General features: G+C 45.5%; 1 protein-coding gene across 11 annotated transcripts in view; it reads right to left on the bottom strand.

The window, feature by feature from the left end:
- Nucleotides 1-19,436, bottom strand: part of MAP2 (microtubule associated protein 2) — a 191,981-nt gene that overhangs the window by 46,150 nt on the left and 126,395 nt on the right. For 10 of the 11 annotated variants that reach the window (XM_085228136.1, XM_085228139.1, XM_085228129.1 and 7 more), the window contains 2 exons: nucleotides 18,520-18,805; nucleotides 1,324-1,437 (listed from right to left, as the gene is read on the bottom strand). In XM_085228136.1, coding sequence (XP_085084262.1) covers nucleotides 1,324-1,437; nucleotides 18,520-18,781 — 376 coding nt within the window. In that variant the 5' untranslated portion in view covers nucleotides 18,782-18,805. The remainder of the gene's footprint in view (nucleotides 1-1,323; nucleotides 1,438-18,519; nucleotides 18,806-19,436) is intronic. The other variant, XM_085228135.1, reaches the window with a different exon arrangement.

The following is a 19,436-nucleotide window of genomic DNA, read 5'->3' as shown; positions in this document are numbered from 1 at the left end:
ATAGAAGGGTCACTTTCAAAGCCCCAGAAGAATTTTCCTGGCCTTCTTTCCCCTGATGCCAATGTAGTTTGGAAGAAAGCCCTATGTGACTTGCCCTTCAGATTTGCTTGTCCAGAGACAGTGTATTTCTATCTTCACTACAGTCCCTTTGTAGCTGAATTTATGTAATAATGATTGATCACAGGAGCTGTAACACCAGTATGTGCTAACTGAGGAAGTACTCCTTACCATGTTTGAAGTGTTTTACCTCACTACATGTAACTGAATACTCATTTTGACTCACGAAGGCCCCAGTGAAGCACTATGGACTTAAATATGTATGAAGTGTTCTGTGGAATCGGGGTCTTTCATGTAATATTCAATCTCTGCAAAGAAGGGAATTACTGAGGCACACACCACTCTACTGCACCTCCAGCTCAAAATTAATCCAATGAAGCAAAACACATAGGGAATCAAATTTACAACTAATATTTTTAATTACTCATTGACTTTAATTCAATCCTAAGCAAAGTCCAGCTACTGTACCAAGTAAAGTGGAATGCCTGTGGGAAAAATACCACAAGGTGTTATTTTGATTTGATCACAAAATACACACTCTCAGCAACACTAATCTGGGGGGGCAGGCTTGTAAGACATTCGTCAATCCAGCACAGCGTTTGGCCTTTCTCTGGTGTTTGTGTACATGCTCTGGGCAACTGTGGAAGTTTTCTGGCAGTGAGGAAGCACTGTACCTACGAATGGCTATGTAGTTACCTATATATACATACAGTTGCATTTTGGACCACCCTCAGTCTGGAGCACAGCACTTGCTTCCACCTGGTGTCACTCCTTCTGCCTCACACTCATGACTGCTGTCCCCTCTCCCACTTTCACCCTGGGTTCCCTTTTCCTCTCAGTGTCTTGTCAAGAAGCTCATCTTCCATATTCTGGAGTAGCTGCCACCAACCAATAAAATCTCATTCTTTTTATATGCCTCTCCCCTAATCTTTGTCTCTTCAGACATTCAGACATAAAGGGGCTCTTAGGGTTGCTTGGTCCACCACACAAAACCACCTCCACCAACTCTAGTCACAGCTGCACTGCTCAGTAGATAGGTGGAAAGCTGCTCTTATGGGCACACAGTGAATGAGGCTGCCAAAGAGGAATGAAGAACTGAGGCAGTAAGGGCGACAGCATCGCATGGTGCCGTAGCTTACCCATGACTATGACCTACATGAATACACAGCTGTGTTGTCTGTTGCTTTTTTTTTTTTTTTTAATATATCTATATATAATATGTTTGCAGATGCAAGGATACTTCGAACATTCTTCATCTTGTTTTACCTATAGGTAGTGGTCCAGGCTGATCTTTGTGCTGAGCTTCTTTTTCCTGTTCACCTTTCAGGACTGCTACAGCTTCAGCTGTTACTACTTGTACTATCCTTGCAGACACTTCTTCTGTGGCAGCAGAAAAAAAAAGAGAAAAAAAAAACACAAAGAAAAGCATGATAATGAGAAGGATTTCTCAAAAATTATAAAGATTAAACAGTGTATTAATAAATGGAGACTGATTTAAAGCATTTTTATAAGGTAATATTTTCCTGAAATAAAAGCAAATCATTAAAAATGAAATAGAAAGACAAGATATTCAAAAGACCTTCGTGGAAAATGCTGAGTGTTTATAAAGACCAGGACTCCAGCCTTTGCAGTAAGATGCACACAGCAGCACCACGAAATGTTCTTTCTTTGGTCTGTTAGGGACAGTGTGCAACAACAGCAACATTTTACAACGATCATTTATAAAATGTCTTGCAATTTTTTTTGTTTTCTTTATGTACTGTTTTCCAAACCACAGTAGCACAATCACTTCAGTAATTGGATTTCTTGACATTTTATGCATAGAGTTAGCTGTAATCTTACTTGTATGTCAGATGTTTCCTCTCCATCAGCACACAGTTAATATGCATTAAAGGCACTTACACATCTAAGGATATGCTAATGAGGGACTTGAAATAGAAGAGACAAATATTTCAATATGATTTAAACGTGTATTTTGGGCTCCTCATCCCTTTTAAGCATGCAACATGAAGTTTTATTTAACCAGTAGCACTGAATACCACACAGATGGACTGCAGAAGATAACATCCATGGTGCAGGATGGACTTGCAGGCCTTGGTCTGGGATATTGGTTTGCTCCCAGCTGCTGCTTGTGCTCGGGCAAGGAAGGGGAGCACAAGGAGAGCTGCTGGGATTGCTGAATGCTCTATAGAGCTGGGTGCCCCACGACCTGCGCTTTGCTTGTCCCCATGACCAGGGGGGACATCGCGAGGATTCCAGCAAGGAATCGCTCAGCACTGCTCCACCCCACTGCAGATGGCAACAGCCCTGTTCTGCACTCGCAGAGCCCCCATTAAACACCATCCCTGGGGGCAGAAATAAAAGCTCTCTGCTCATCCATTACTGCTCCCTCCAGGCAAGGGAAGGGGAAGTATATTTAAATCAATGCCCTACTTGTAACTTTACGGCAACCACCCTAAACAAGGGATGCTGTCCATTAGATTAATAGTGGCTTCATCTCACTATGAGCACTCTGGCAGAATTTCTCAGTATTTTTAATGCAAAGTTATTCCTCTTCATTTGTGCTTCAGAAAAACCAATTTTTTTCCCCAAGAAGCATAGATGCAAGTTACTCGACTTTCACGGTCATGCTCATCTAAAAACAAAATGCTCCGTTAATCCCCCTTTTGAACAAACTGAGTATGTAATGAGATATTAAAAAAAACATCCCACTGGCAAAGGACTTTCATAATTGTTGGTATTTATATCCTACCATTCACTTGCCTCTTGACTGGCTGCCAAGAGGGCAGGGACTACAAAACAGTATCATTGGCTGCAGCCAGTACTAAGAGCTGATGGATGAATGTGTCAGAACCACCACCAAGCAATGAAAAAATAAGTTGATTTTTAAAAACTGCTCATCCAAGAATAGATGAGGAAAACCAAGGATAAATTGACTAGATAAATAATCAAGGAGAAATCAGACCTGAAATCAGAAGACGTTTTGCATGAAACTCTGGCAGTCTTCCCCATAGAAGGAAAAAACTTCATCTGGCTTTGAGATGGAGCTCAATATATTTACGAAAGAGGCTGCGTGATACAGATGCCTGTATCAGCAGGAGACCAGGCGTGGCAGCTCTGCTTCTCTGTCCCTCTAATCAACAACATGCCCTCAATGCGTTAAATGAAATTCACTTTGTTATGTAGATCAGACCGAGCCCCATAAGCAACTCATGCACGTGGCTCCAGTCATATAGACCAAAGAGCGACGCTGATTTAAAACCTATCAGTCTTCCCAGTCACATTTTAGGCTCCTGTATCTCATTTTGGAGTTTTACAATTTTTCCCACTTCCACTCTTGCTGGATGCTGGATGTGTTCCTCTGCACCCCATAGTGAGGAACAGGGAAGAGATGATGCTTCACAAACCCTCCCAGATTGTCACATGGCGTGCAGCAGTGGACTGGACACAAACAGTGCCTTGAAATCCTTACAGGTCCTGACAATTCCCCATGCTGTGAGGCACATGCAGACTGCACAACAATACAGGAAAAAAGTGGGAAGACGAGTTCTCCAGACTGGCATTCCCTCTCTCCAGAGACACCTGGAGCTCTGTTCCACACTGCACCTCACAGCCCGAGCTGCAGCACCTTGCATGGCAGGACATGCAGGTAGGAAGTCAGTTTTTCTTGCAAAAAGCATCCTTCAACACACAGCGTTCCCCTGCTCAGATTCTGTTCATTTAAGAATATGGAGGCACACTGCCCTGACAGTTCTGATAAGCATGGAGAAGGACACAGAGCTTTGCAGGGAATACTGTGGCTCTGGAAGACCCTGTGCTGATAACACCACACTCATACGATGTGATGTGACCCATCTGTCCAAACTTGCACACCAACCTACTAACCATGACACCAACAGAAGTAACACCATCAAGTCTACACTGATACAATCGGGAAGACTTCAGAAAATCAATTTTTAAGCTTATTTGCACATGAAAATTACAAGAAAAGGCTCCAATTAACTTTTCAGAAACAGAATATCGAAACTTACGCCATATTTAGTAGCTTGGAGTACATCCAGAGGAAACCCACTTAGTCTCTGCCACACAAACTACCACAAGCTTCTTCCCAGCAAGGTAGGACAAATCTGCACTACAAATGATTTTTTTTGTTACAAATTTATACTTGTTTACACACAGCCTGATTCTGGGGTGCAGATGGGCCCTCCAAGGCTGTAAGACAGCTTCTGCCCCCTCAGCTCTCTTCCTGATTTAATTTGCCTGGGACACACATTATGCTGAACAAGGAGATGCAGCTGGAGGTAAAACGGTGCCTCCTGGAAAATGGTAATTTCAGACTACGAAAATACATAAATAAAAAATATAAATGGCCTCAGGGTTGTTATCTTTTTTTCTATTTTAAAATCAAGAAAGGCTCACTTTGAGCACTCTGTTGATGGATATTTTGGGTGACACAGGAGGCACAGGCAGTTCACCAGAACAGCAGTGTTTTTGCTGTACATGACTGCTGCAAAAGGACAGACATTTTTGTACTAATGGACACTATAAATAGCAGATCCAATGGGTAAGTCAAATCCTCACAGGGCAGCTATTGAGACTCTTCATAGTTTCCTTATGGTTCAGTTAAAGTTCAAGGAAGCCTAATGATAAAGAACAAAAAAAAGGAGAGTTAGCCAGCCTGGATGCTAGGCAAATTCTTCACAGCTTAAAAGCTTTGCAGAGAGCTTTGATTGTAATGTTTTATTTTCTCTCTCTTTAGCCAGGTAGACACCCTTTGCCCCTGCTCTGTGCCTTCAAAAACAGCAGTAACAGACAACAAGTAACAACAAATGTTTCTTAAAGGCAACGCAGACCTTGGCTTCACATAAAACTCCAGCACAACAGAAGACCAAAAGCGGGGCTGTTTCTTTTTACCAAGATGTTTATAGGACACAGGCTGAACCTCCCAGTCTGGTTGTACCCAAAAGCCCAGCCCTCAGATATGATTTCCATTGTGAGAGGAGACATTGCAAACCATCCTCAGCATGAGCTCTTCAAGCTGGGCAGGCTGAGCTGAGAAACCAGGAGCTAAAAGGCATAGGGATGGCATTTGTACTGCTCTCCTACAGGCTGTCACTTCAGCCCTTGCTCATGTTTGTCTGGTTACTAACTGTCCTGTGGCCATTCTCTGGCAGGGATGAGAGGACCACGCTATGCTGAGAGAGCATACATCGATCTTGTCTGCTGTGTTAACTTAAGCCAAAATTAAAACTCAAACCAGTGAGCACCTTCTGCTCCTGGCCTTAGAAACAAGCACAATTATTCCCCTAGGTGTGACAAAGCCCAGCCCCTAGCGCACCAAAGCGGGACATCTGGAGCCTCCTTTCCCTACAGACAACTCAGAGACATAGGGTCTATAAAAACACGGTTAAAGACCAGAGGAGGGCTCCAGCAGAGCCAAAGATCTGGGATCAGAGCTTGTGGAAGGCCAAGATGTCATTTCAAAGCCCTCCTTCATTTCTTATTGATGCTGCTGCAGTTGTCGATGGATTGCAGATGCCTCCACTGCCACCTGAATCCATTACCTACATCATTTTCATTTCCCAGGAAGCCTTTCCAGCCCATTAAGATTTTTAACACAGAGATTCACCAGCCCCAGTGACAGCACAGAAGTCTTTTAAAAATGTCTGAGCTTTCACCAAATATTTCCAGAAAACAGAAATATTTGAGAACTGTAATGGCAAGAGCTGAAATTAGATCTGTTACAGATCTCCCTCCGCAGCAATGCATGGTGTGTCTGTTCCCTTTATGCCCTTCGTAAATGTTCTCCTTCAGCCTTGGGCACTTTCTCCCAGCCTACCATAACCTCAGGCACAATCTGCTGAGGAAATGAGTGTGCTGTGACCATGACAGCCTACGTGACACTGCAGCGATACCTGCCTCTGACAGCCCCCACCCAGCAGGACCTTCTCTCCACCTCCCTCATTCCCCTGTGCAATCTAAGGATTGGTTTTAGCATCTTCCTCTGCAGGTGGGTGCCCTGATGTTGCCACAATTCCACCTTCCCAAATAGCAGCAGCACCACTGCTTGCTCTTTTGAGCAGTAGCTTTATCTCACATCACTACAGTGGCAGCAGAGTTTGTCGTAGCCACGGAGGAAGCCATCTGGTCTCTGCAAAGCAAAGCTTGTTTAGGGCATAAACAAAGTTTAACATGCTGGAACCACCCAGCACAACAAACGCTCCAGGAGAAAAGCAAAGGAAAGGGATGACAGGAAGGAGAGATGGAGAGGAGGAGACTGAAAATCATGTCAAAACTGCACATGCATTCACAATGTCACCCCACAGACCCCATCATGAAAATTAACAGTGAGCTTGTTTAAAGCAAAGGGTAATTAATGCTCATGGAGGACTGAGGCTAAAACAGGGATAAAGAAAGATGCAAACAGATGGAAAGGATAAAATAATACGTTCCATTAATTTTGCTATATTTTAGGAATGGAACACAGGCAGGGCACAGCAAAAGGATTAGCTACATGTATGCTTGAAGAAATGGGAAAACAAAGCAATTTCAGTCAAAATGTGCCTGTCAGAGTCCTCAGCAGGGTGCAGAGCAGTTTCCAAGGTAACCAGCACTAATTGTTGGCACCGCGAATCCAGTCAACAACAAAAGCACGGAGGAACCTGTGCTGCTGTGCAAGGCAAAGCAGCCCTAACATTTTTCTGCGGAAAGAGAAGACAAGAAGTAGCCATTTGCTATCTTTGACCATTTGAAAAGCACGCAGGACCTATAGATTTCTCACGCTCCTCCGTCAGGTACTGCAATTCTGACTGCAGCTGGACTATAAACAAAACAGCTATTGGATTTGTTGAGAGGCATTCAACAGCCCCTCCAGGGAGGGACCCGACCTCCCGCTCAGCTGCCCCGGAGGTGGCTGGGACTGATGAAGCAGGGCAATAGAAGCAGGGCTGCACTTGCTGACGCTTTTGATGGAAAACAGGAAGGCACACCTTGGGCTTTATCACAGGAATTAATAACAACTCCAAGTCCTGCCTTCTGCACTCGGATTAAAAGATAAACGCACAGCAGCCATCAAAACACTATGAATAAGTCATATAAAGCACAAATAAGGAAGAAAAAAGCAGTAACAAAGCTTTGCAAAATTCAAATATTTGCTGTCAAACGACTTTAGTGAGTGCAAATATTTTGCTGTAAGTAGGTCCTTGATCTGGATGTTGGCAATATCAACAGTAATTGGCAGGAGACGTGAAGGGAAATAATGGGACCATCAGCTTTTAAATTAAACGAAACCACAACGCAACTGACAGGCATCACTTCCCCAATAAACTCATCGAATGTAAGCCATTGTAGCATCAGTGAGGATGAGACAGATGAATTTAGTGAGCAGAACTCACCAGCCAGCCAGCTGAACGGGTCAGGAGAGGCACATGTCTCACGGAAAGAGAAACGTGTAGTTGTACAACACTGAATCTCAAAAGTATGGATGCTCAGACTGCCTTTGGAGAAAGATGCACCACAGAGACCAGGTTAAAAGAGCTTGCACAGGAGCGGAGCTTGGCAGGGTACATCACCTCTCTGCAGCCCTGGCTGTGTTTTCCTGGTCATCTTTTCAGCAAGAGTTGAGCATAATCCACATCTCTAAGGCACGCAAATGGCAACTTTGTGCCACGAGTCAGGATCAACCCTGAAAGCTCCACGAAGCGGTCCTCCAGCTCCAACCACACACACATCAGGCAGAGCCCTCTGCCATGTCATGCTGTCTAACCGCTGTAAAAAAGCACCAAGGGATCCATTCCTGCACACACACACTCCTTAAGCATGGAAGGTGTTTAAAAAGGAGCCATACAAATGGCAGTTCAGTAAAGCAGTGCTTTAAAAACAAGCCCCCATTACTAAAAATACTTGTTCCCTGTGCATTCCCTGAGTAGTACCTCCTTCAGTTTACTGTCTGGAAGAAAATACTTACTACCATCAGCACTTCCCAGCCAAGCCAGAGGTGGGAAAAGTGAATGGCTTCTATTTTTTCTGACACATCAGCTATGCAATTACAGCTGATGTGCAGTACCAAAGCAGTCAATGCAAGACCCTCAGCCAGGGCAATGCAGTGAGGCCTCAACGCTTTTCCCAGGACTTGGCATCACCCAAAAAGCAGCACTGGACATAAATAGCAGCTATATCTATTTTTCACAAAAAATGAACCCTTTGGAACTCATGCAGGAAGAAACCACTTCAGGTTCAAAACAAAGAACCAGATATTTAATCCTTTGAGCGTGAGTAAATACACATAAAGGTAACTAGTTTTAAATCAGTGTTTGTTTTGGACCTCAGTACATGCTGACGTTTTAAATTAGCTTTTAAGAGCTAATTTGTTTTTAATATAAATGGGAGAACAACTCACAGAAGTCAATGCACAGCTACTTAGAGCAGGCGGTCACGTCTCCTATAGTTTGTTTTTAGCTCCTTTTTAAAGTGCTTTTTACAGTGTTCTCTGCAATCTTTAAAATAGAAGAGCAAACAAACAAAACAAACACCAACAACATATGAACACTGCTGAAGATTAAAATAACAACAAGTCATGTACGAGCTGAGTAGAATTTCCAGTTGTGCCTGGTCCATTGTGATTGAAGACCACTCTGTCAATGTAACAGTTCTGATTCATACCATTAGGGGAGCTGGTAACACACAAAACACAGCGACATGGTGCCTTTTTCACCCTAGGGTTCCTGCTGCTGGTCACCCCCTGATAACCAGCCAGCTCTGCCATGTACCAGCAGCATGGGCCCACCTGTATCCAGACCAGTGTCTCTCTCTCACCGACTGTGAAGAGCAGTGCTGTACTCACAGGTGAATGTGTGCAAAGCTTCCTCCAAGCAGGCATCTCTAACCCATCACCACTCACATCTTCTCCTGTCCTCTGCCTGTGCACCCTTGGAAGCTACGCACCAATCACTGCACGAAGGGATGAGGAAAGAGAAATGTGCACCTACTCCTACACACAGGAGGTGCACAGATACACATGAATGCACACACTCAGTGCACCTTCTGAACTAACTTCTACTTTTTCTGTCTTTGGGTACCCAGAACGTGCACATCACATGTGGTGCTGTGGGGACAGCCGAGAGCAGGCTCCAGGTCACTGCAGCCACTGGGAGACGTCTGTGTGCAGAGAAGGAGCCCAAGTGCACAGAAAAGGAGTGATGGCTGTGGAAATTCCAGGTCAGAGAGGGGCAGCATGGGGCGGTTGGGATAAAACTGGGCATACAAAGAGAGAATGTGGGAATAAAATGCCAGAGGCAATGTTAGTGAGAAAAGAGGGTTAGTGAGAAAAAGAAAGAGCTGAAAAAGCAGTTGTTTGGAAGGACTATATATTCTGAAATAAAAAGCCTGACAGCAAAAGGAAGAGAAAGCAGCAAAGGATCAGCTGCCTTCACACTTCACCAACAACCTGCACAGGTTGCATTGCCCTGGATTTGGCAGAAACCCTTGATTTGGGGTGAAAGAAAACAGCCCCAACTGAAGTTGTTTCCTACTCTCGAAAACAGAGAGGAAAACAGCTTTCCTAAGTCAGCAGGAGTGCACCCATACAGCACCAGTACTTCTGCACCTCTGTGCTATGCCTCTAGCCTGCCAGCTGCACAGCGGCATGGAAGGAGGATCAGGCTGCAAACATGCCTCACTGTAACTGCTGCAGGCTGCGCAGGTTGCTGGGAGCTGAGCCAAATGGGCTGTGTGCTGCTGTGAGTTAGTCTCAAGGAAAGAAATACGAACAAAAAAAGTGAGATATCTGGGGTTTATTTTCCTCTCCCCAAAGCGTACATTGTCTCTAAGTGAATTTGATTTCTGTGAAGTATTCGATCTATCCTGAGTGAAAATGACTCGCTGGAAAACAGTTAGCAGATTTTCCTGCCTCAGAGATAATGATATATCATAGTTATTTTCCATATACTGAATGCAATTAAAGTTCAAGTATTTTCCATGCACAGAAGGGCCCACGATCTTGTCTATACAGTTGGGGTGCCTTGAATTTCCTGCACTTATGCATGTCACAAGCAATGTCTCAATAACAACAAAACCCCCAGAACAAGACTGCATTTCCAAACCATCACCTCAAAATGAGCTTTCCAGCACCACTGGTTCTGCTCTGCTGTCAGTCTGCAAAACAGCCCAGGAAAACATCAGTGTTTTGCTCAGTATCTCCCAAGGAACAAGTGACGGAGTCAGAGCAAGTTCACAGCCCACTCACTTTGAATCTTGCTTTGAATTTCCAGACCAACCTTTTCACAGCTGGTGCGGACAGGCGATGGAGTATCAGTGCTCACTTACCATCTAATGCTAGCCTCATTAGGCTGATTTCCATCCTTTCAGCTGGCAAAGGCAAGCAAACCTGTATTAATTATCTTTATGATTTAAAGTGAGCAGTAGCAACTGTGTATAACACAAAAAACCCAAGCTAAAACACTAGCACAAACTGCTGGTTCTGCTGTCCTAACTTGGGGTGTTAATGTTGCATGAGAAGAGACGACTTGCTCTGTATTTTCACCTCACAGCTTAAATCAGCAGGCAAGACAAAGATGGGTCTTTATCCCCAGCTTCCTTCTAATCTTTCATTTCAACTTCTTGCTTGAACTAAAGCCCAGATTGCCTTTGCCTTCCCATTTTAATACAGGGTATTAAAATCAGGGTTATCTGAACCAAGAAATTTGCGCATGTATATATATATATATGATTCTTACATGGATACATCCTGCATCATAAGTACACCCTAAAGTATTATTTCCCTTCCATTTCCATGGAAGTTGTGCCTCAGTGAGACTCCACTGCATGGTGCTCACAGACTCTCTCCCCATCTACCCCATATCCCTTAACCTTGAGAAGCAAATACTGGAGGAAAAGGGAAAACAAGAAAGAAAAATGCTCCCTTCCTTTGTCAGACAGTCTGGCTGTGGCTCAGAACCTTTACAGAGAGGCTGTGCACTCCTGAATGCTAAATAAGCTCCCAGGCTACGGACTTTCTCTCAGTGGAGCTTAAAGAGAGATCTCACTCAGCACAGGGACCAGTTGGCATGGCAACGTGGAAAAAAGGAGCCAGCAAGACCTGGAGCTCCTGCAGTAGTGGCAGCAGACTGTTTGCATGCTTCAGACTTCTGTAAATGATGTGTTGGTACCTGCCTCCCCTCTACCAAGGCTGGGCCACAGCTGCCTGCAGGGGCAAGGAGGGATGCCTGGCCACTGAGGCTGTGGTGAGTCTGGCCAGGCAGGGCACTGAGCCACAGAAAAAGTGGAGGAAGGGAACAGTAAAGCATGTGAGTGAGAGGAGTAATGACCTTACCTCTTGTGTGTCGTGTGAAAGACCCTGCAGGCTGACAATTGCCTGCGCAAAGAGTGAGGGGCTCAAAATAAAGCAACAATGTCCACCCACCAACTGCTGCCTGAGAACCTGCTGCTTCCTTTGCAAGGTGACTTCGGAGAGGAAGTTGGCACTTCAGCTCTGCCTGATACAAGTGGGGCTGTGTCTCTCCAGAACAAGGTTTACTTGTTTGGTAATGAGCGTTCCTCCAAACCTTCCTGCTGTCAGAGCAAAGTTGGAAAGGAAAATCATATGTTGCCACGGTCTGCAGTGATACCATCATCCAGCTGCAGTCACAAAGACTGCCCACAGCCAAGTGCCACTGGGTGCTCCTGCAGGTCTCCCACGCTTCCACTCTGGTAACAGCCACTCTCACGGCTTCCCTTTGGACTCAGAGAAGGGCTACCACGCTTTGCCTGTAGCTCTGTGCAGGACAGAGCTGGGCTGATTCCAGAGGTCGTGGCCCAACACTGCACAAAGTAGCGTCACCCACCCTGGCCCTGCCACCAACCTCCTGCGGCACCTTTTCTCCCAAGAAGCATATGCTGATGGGACCTTCAGCCTTCCATAGTTATCCTGGCCATGCAGCCCCTGAAGCATGCCTGCAGATGTTTTCAAAAGGCACCTTCAGGAGCAGCGCTAGTGGCACACAGCCCTAGCTACCAGTGCGGCTGGAACAATGTCATTGCAGCTGCCACTCCACTGCATGGCTGTGATGCTCCCTGTACCTCTCAAAGGCTGGTACTGATCACAAGCACTGGTTGCCAAGCCAACACCAGCACTGGTGTTTGGCTCCCACTGCTGAAGGAAGCACAGTTGCTTATGCAGTTCCCTCTTAGGATGCTCATGGCCTAACTAGAAAACGCCGAAGTGCGTCAGAAACGACAGGGAGAACAAAGGACATATCTGGTAGATGCCTCCTCTTAGCCAGATTTGACTCTGATGTGGCACAGATGCAGCAGCTGACTTCAGTGGTGTTTCTGTATCTGGTTTAAGACAGCTTTCACACATAAACCTGAACCAGAGGCTGACATTTTCAGAGGAGCTTTGGGAATGCAGGAGACTGAAGGCTGAGCTTCCCTGGGTGTCACTGCCCACAGCTGGGGCCAGCCCCTCTAGCTCCAACCACTGCACTTCAGTCACTGCCCCAGCTGATCTCTGAAGACCCAAAAGGAGGCAGAAGAGCAGAGCCATCCCCTCGGAGAGGTTACAGTTGGAGAAAATGGGGTGTCCTAGTGGAGTTAGTGACCAGTAGTGCAAAGGCACAGAACAGCCTTCAGAGACAGCAGCGAGCATCTCTGCAGTAGCTAATGAATATCCACAGTCAGAAAGAAGCCGGGGGATGCATCGGAAAGACAGAGTTCCTCTGGTCTCAATCCTGGTTCTCTGCAGAGAAAAGTGAACATCTGAGGAGAATCTCTGCAGCAAGCTTAACAGAGAATGGTAAAAATAACATCTTAAAAGAGTGCCACAAAGAGCCTCTGCTGCCTCTCCCTATGTTCTCTCCAGCAACATATCATGAATGTCTGAAATATTCCAATAACATGCCCTAGAAAATGACACTTGTGTTACTCCTAACGTGCAGGAGAAAAGTTTCAGAAGCCAGCTATGTTTTCCTGTCTCTAAACAGATAAAGGTGATGGTGCACAGTAATTACTGTCACAATTCCTGGGCAAAGGATGTGAGATCAAAATACCTAATTAACAGCTTCTTTTCCATGGGAGCCATTCTTCAATCTTTGCAAAAAAAAAAAAACAAACCAAAACAAAACAAAAAAACAAACCAACCAACTGAAATGCAACAAGCATGGCACTTGCATTCATCCATCAACATCTCTGATTTTGCATACTGCTATGCATTTTGTATGTGCTGCTCAAGATGCGCTTGTTGCTGAAAACATGTCTGGCACAGAAGCCGGGAGGCAGCTTTTGGGACCAGGAGGTCAGGGAGCTCGTGGGGTCTCCTGTAACTCCAGAAGGACTTGGGCAGCAGCAGGACAGCCAGTGCCAAAGGGCGAACAAAAAGAACTCTGTCAAAGCAGTGTTGTTGGGAAGAAAGACTAAAAGGCCTCCGTACAAAGGTCTGTTTATATGTTTACTGGCAGTGTCGTTTGAGTACTATAGCTTGTATCTTAGAAAGGGAAAACAAAGGAAAAGAAGATTAAATAGCAAGTCAGTAGAGGGGGAGAAAAAACTTTGTGATGAACACATCACAAAGCAAAGCAGTGACTCGTCTGGCACAGTTACACAGAGAGGCTGTTGTGCTTGTTGCCTTCACCCACCGTGCTGCAATCCTGCTCCCAGCTCTGACCACTGCAGATCCAGCACTGCTCTGGTGGGCTCAGTGCCCTGAGCCAGCAGAAGTACATGTCACAGGGACTTTCTGACAGTGCCAGTGGTGAGGACCATGAGGACCCTGTCTCTACCTGGAGACAGGCTGCTACAAGGCTAGGCTATGGAAGATGGTGGGATACAGACTGTTTCTCTGATGCACTGCAGGCAGCTGAAACGTGCATAATCCTGACCTTCACCACGATTCTTTTGCACAGCCAACCTAACTGGGAATTTAGCATCTCTGCTCATCTGTTCACTGACTATAACAGGGTGGTTTTTCAGGCTGACATTCTCTGCAGATTATTTAAATATACTTAAGGAGCAGTTGGTCACAGGAACAGATCTGTTGCAGATGCTCATTTAGTCTGCTCAGCAAAGCCTAAAACAAATGGCTGAACTTGGATGAACTACACCAAGGACTGGAACATTAATTACCCCTTCCTGCTCCTCCCCTTGGTTGTTCTGTGTAGACTGTGCCATTGCACACTGTCTGAACCCCCTCTTCTCTGGGGCAATATCTGCTGTTACACAAAGGATGTGCTGGCTCAGGATAAACTGATAAAACTGAACCACTTTCCATTGTCCTTGTCTTCAACTCTTCCTTCTCTCCCTGCCACCTCCTGTCCGTGCCGTGCTCTCTCACACCTTACATCTCACCAGCTCTGCTCACATCTCTTCTCACTCTCACCACGCAGTGTCTGCTCCCTCCCCTGGCCTTCCTACAGTGCTGCCACTTCTTCATTCCTCTTCACAGGCCTAGGGCTCTCTTCTCTTCCTGTTTCACTTACAAACACACACCAACCTCTTGCTTTCCCCAGTCTCCAAAAACAATCGCCTCTCATTTATCTGGCCTGGCCTCCCCCACATCCACCATTCCAATGACACAAAAGCTCTGAAAAACAATGTGTGAGCACTCAACCTGGGTTCTCTGTGCTGTGTCATGAAGCCTGCTACAGTTCCCCAGCAGTCTTTTTGCATCCCACACAGTCTGGGTACTCTACCAACTCACGAAGGGTTCTACTCTGGCAGGATGTGTTACTGTCCTTAATATCGACTGACATGAGGACAGAGCCACTATCCTGAGGCTCTGATAATAGGAATGCTTTCCTTTAATCTGTCCAAAGAAAAAAAATCAGATAGCTGTGTGGGTAATCCAATCCCCCTCCAATACTAAACCTGCATTTGATGTATAATGAAGAAAGCATTCAGTTAGCTGAGTCACTGTACTTAAAGATACACTGTAGAAGATGCATCACAATACAGCCCCTAATCATAGAAATTTGACAGATTAGTCATTTCACTAATGAAATGAACAAGAAATGCATTTTAAGTGTAGAAAAACAAACCTTTGCAGCTTGATGCTCCTTGCAAGTCAAATTTGATGGACTGCGTTGAATTGCTGGTTCCCAGACACTGATGAAGTGCACCTACTGCTCCTCACTGCTTCCGTCTGACTGGCTGACCAGGACTTTTCAGTAAGCAAAGAAAAGGCTGCCACGATCATATTTTGTTACAGGTCAAACACATCCTGTGATCTACCATGGGGTCCAATCCAAAGCTTTCCCTATCAGAGCGAGCTTCAGAAGATTACGTTATCAATGCCTCTTCTACAGTACATATCTCATGTGACATGAAAATGTTTGGCTTGACAAGAGCTACAGCACCCATCCCCTACCCATTAAGACTTCCAAGATCCTCACTGAAGACACTGCAGATGTGTATGGGAGGTGAGTATGAACAGGGAGGGATCAGGGAGAGCATATTAAAACTCAGCGGGGAGCTGCATGCTGCCCAAAGGCAAGGCGTCTTCAGGAGCTCCTTAGGAGCAGCGTGGGTCTTGTTGGTAGAGCTGAGTGGCCAGGACAACCCAAATATGAAAACATATTTTTATATATATACACAAACATGCACATAATAAAAAGGAATAGCTCCTTTACCACTTTTTTTTTTTATATCACACCCATAACAGCTTCCTATGTGTTATGCCAATAAACTGGGCCTCTTCTCTCTCATGTATTTGCTTTCAAATTCAGAGGATGCCAGCCCAGGCCCTGGGGCCGCCCTGCCCACACACAGGGCACAGTCCCCGCTCCCATTGGGTGTCTGAAAGGAGGGCATTGATGTGCCTTCATAAAGCAACCATTACCAGTGAGATACAGAGCCAGATCGATCAAAGGCAGCACAGCAGCTAAATTCAGAGGATTCTAAAATTGAGGTCAGAATCAGTAACTCCTAGACAGCTGCCAAGAGAAGCAACACACAAATAGGAAGGTAAATTTTAACTGTGCAAACCTAAAAATGTCACTTGCAGTGATGGATTGAATGCATTTTAGCAAAAACTGTTATCTCCTCTATCACTACCACCCCTCAGCACCACATCAGCATTGGCACAAGGTGCCTGTGCCCTTGTGACCAACTCTAACCCTCCCCTTACCACAGATTGTACAGCACAAGCCCTGCAAATGGCCACTGTGGTGCTCTGCAATACCCCCAGGGCAGTGAGGCACTGCCCATTTCATGGAAGAATTCCTGCTGGTGGGCCAGTCAGTGCCGGGAAGCTTCCTTAGATGAAATGCCTCAAAACACGACCAGACGCTGATCAGCAGGGAAATGCCCTGCTTATACCTGTATTCCACTTCCAATGAGCTTGCTGTTGCGGCTGGAGGAGATTTATGGACTCAGACATGAAGGCTGAGATGCTACAGAAGCCTAGGTTATGGTTCTGGATTTACATCAGAGAAAATAAAACTCCTGTAAATCCACAGAAACCCACAGTTCAGCTTAATTATCTCAGTCGACCTTGGCTTCCTGTGCATTTTCTCCTCATCTGTTTGGAGTCAGCGAGCTACTACAAGTGATTACATGATTTGCATAACTGGTAATTATGTGTATCACAGTGACATTTAAACACCCTATCTGACAGAGCACCCCACAGCAGTAACTGTTTACAAGCCAACACTGAAAGATGGCTGAGGTTGGTAGCAAATGGCAATCCTGATTTCAAGATCAAATTCTGAATCAAAGTGCTTTATGATGCTGTATATCCCACTTGCACATACCACTGTGGCTTTGGCAACAGGTGACCCTTTCCATTTCTGCCACTGCCCTGAACTGCTGACAGGTCTGGCCTTTAAAAAGAGTGAAATGATTAAAAAATATATATCTTCTGTATCCTAGTATGCTTTATGTTGCATTGACAGTCCTCTAAGTCAGAGCTCAAGGACATGAATTTCCAGAAAACTAGAAATTCATGTGTGAATGCAAGCAGTTTTAGAGACTTTTTTGGTGTTCAAGGACAAAGATGCCATGAAGTAAGCTATAATAAGACTCCTTAGCAATAACTGTATGGATTGACAGTAAGTCCCCACACCAGAGATCTTGCAATCTAAGCAGACAGTGAGAAAAAGCAGGGGAGGAGGAAATGAGGCCACAAAGCGGTGATCAAAGCAAACTTTGCACAGATAAAGAGCAGCCTTGCTCCCTTGGCAAGTGCATTTCTCCAGTCCTGCTGCCTCATTCTGGTCTGTTTTGCTGTTTCATCTTCACCTCAGAAAGCAAAGTAAAAATACACTACTACAACTCCCAGTGATGGGCAGCACTGGATCCCCGTTTCTTCTCACTCATTAGCTCCTAATTCCTCAATTAAACAATCAGGTCCCTCAGACATTGCCTCAGCTTAAGAGCAACTGAAAAGAGTACTTCTCCTTGTATAAAGAAAAGGACAATCCCCTTCATTCTGTAATCAGCACTTCTCCATGTGTATGGGTGTGCCTGCAGAATGTTCTATGAAAAATCAGTGGCAAAGGAAAAATCAAATCTTCCCACAGCTCAAGCCAATCTGTAACAACTGCAGCATCTTACCTCTGAAATCCTGTATGACTGCTCCTGCTTATTTGCTGGCTAAGCACAGTTCAAAGTTCGGTTAAAATGAAGAAAAGAGATCTTGTTATCATCATTGCAAACAATTACCAACAATGTGTTCACCTGAATGCTTACATGGAATTTCTTTTATCGCTGGCTTTCTCATTTTGGCTATCCACAAGAAGAGACTCTTAAAATCCAAACCTATTTACTTTTAGCAGATATTCATTTCCACTAGAATTGCTTATGAAATGACTTTAGGGTCTGAGAGCCTTAAGATTCTCCTGCTGCTGAGAAATTATGGATAGTATCTCAAAGTGCTGACAACAGCCAACAAACATTGCTAGAAAGATCTCTTTAGCATGCATGGATGGATGCATCGAGGGCACTACTGTCGGTACAAGAGACATTCTCCTTGCACTGCACATTTGGGGTTTAAAGACGGAAATCTGCACAGAGTGAATTAGCATCTATTTCTAAAGCAGGAAACTTGCTTTGCATATTTCATTTTTACACAGTCACTCTTCCTCTCCCCCACCTCCCCATAACAAGCTGAATGCTAAAACCCTAACATAGTTTACAAATAGACAAAACCCCAGCAGGCATCCTGCGAAACCTGCCTAGGGAACGGCCAGTAAATGCTGACTCTGAATTGCAGTATTTATGGTCAGGCTGAGCGATGCGTTGTTCTGCACATAGTTGGTGGATGTACAGAAGGTGTTATTGCTTGTGAGCTGTAACAGCAGAGACCATCTTTTGTGCATGCACACACACGAGAGCAAGGTGCTATCAATGCACGACAGCTGAGCAGTTTCCTGCTGCCAGCCCAGAGCAGCTTCTCTGCTCTAGCCCATTCCCAGCAGATGTCCTCCCACGGGCAGCAAAGCCCCGGCTCAGCTGCAGAGCACCGGGGCACGTTACCTGCTGTCTCTCTGTCCCCTGCAGACAGCTCTCCGTTGATTCCATTCTCTTTGCTGCGAGCATACGACCCTGGCTGCTCCCGGCTGCCCAGCCCAGGCTCCTCGCCCTCTTGGTAGGGAAACCCATTGGCACTTCTGACCAGTCCGGCACCCGCGCTGCTCTGTTCCTTAATTTCAGGTGAATGTGGGTGCGAAGCAGCCTCCGTTAGCTGACCCGAAGTCCAGTGTGGTGCCTTGGCTTCATCTTTCCTATCCTCCGCCATTTCTACTCTCCTTCACCACTTGTCCTGTAACGACATTAGCAGGAGAGATCAGAGCCAAGTGGATGACTATGCCCGGACAACAGCCAGCCACCAGGCACAGCTCAGGGTTGGTACCAGAAACTGTCGTCCTGCAAAGGAGAGAAGGCTTAAATGAACAAGTGTCTTCTTGCCTGGCCCAGCTGTGAGTGAACTTGCTTGGAAACCAAAAGGAACCACAAGTGATCAAAGTTATGGGTCAAATCCTCCCCGGCTCCCAGGTGCCTTGCAATTATTAGCACTGGTTTCTTGGGGACTGCTCTTCTGTTAATCTGGCTTTAACTCGTTAAATACAGTTAAATGATGACCCAATTAATGAGATGTGAATCGACATCAGAACTCAACGACATCTTCCTGGTTGACAGGGAGAATGCAATAACAGTTTAAAGACATGAAGCCACTTGAACATTTTTGTTGCAGTTGTGAACTTGGCTTTCTCAGAGCAGGGTTCCTCCTCTATGGCAGGCGCAGCCCGCTGTGAGCCATGACAGAGACAACACTTGAGAACACGCACTGGGTTCCCCAGCTGCCTGAACCTGTGTACGCCCCTCTTGCATGCAGCTGGGTGAGCAATTACACTCATTCCCTTTTGTCCAAAATAGTGTGTGGGAGACATTTG

Source organism: Meleagris gallopavo, chromosome 7 (genome assembly GCF_905368555.1).
Source record: "Meleagris gallopavo chromosome 7, MGAL_WU_HG_1.1, whole genome shotgun sequence".
Lineage (NCBI taxonomy): Eukaryota > Metazoa > Chordata > Aves > Galliformes > Phasianidae > Meleagris > Meleagris gallopavo.
This window is presented reverse-complemented; position numbering and strand designations above follow the sequence as displayed.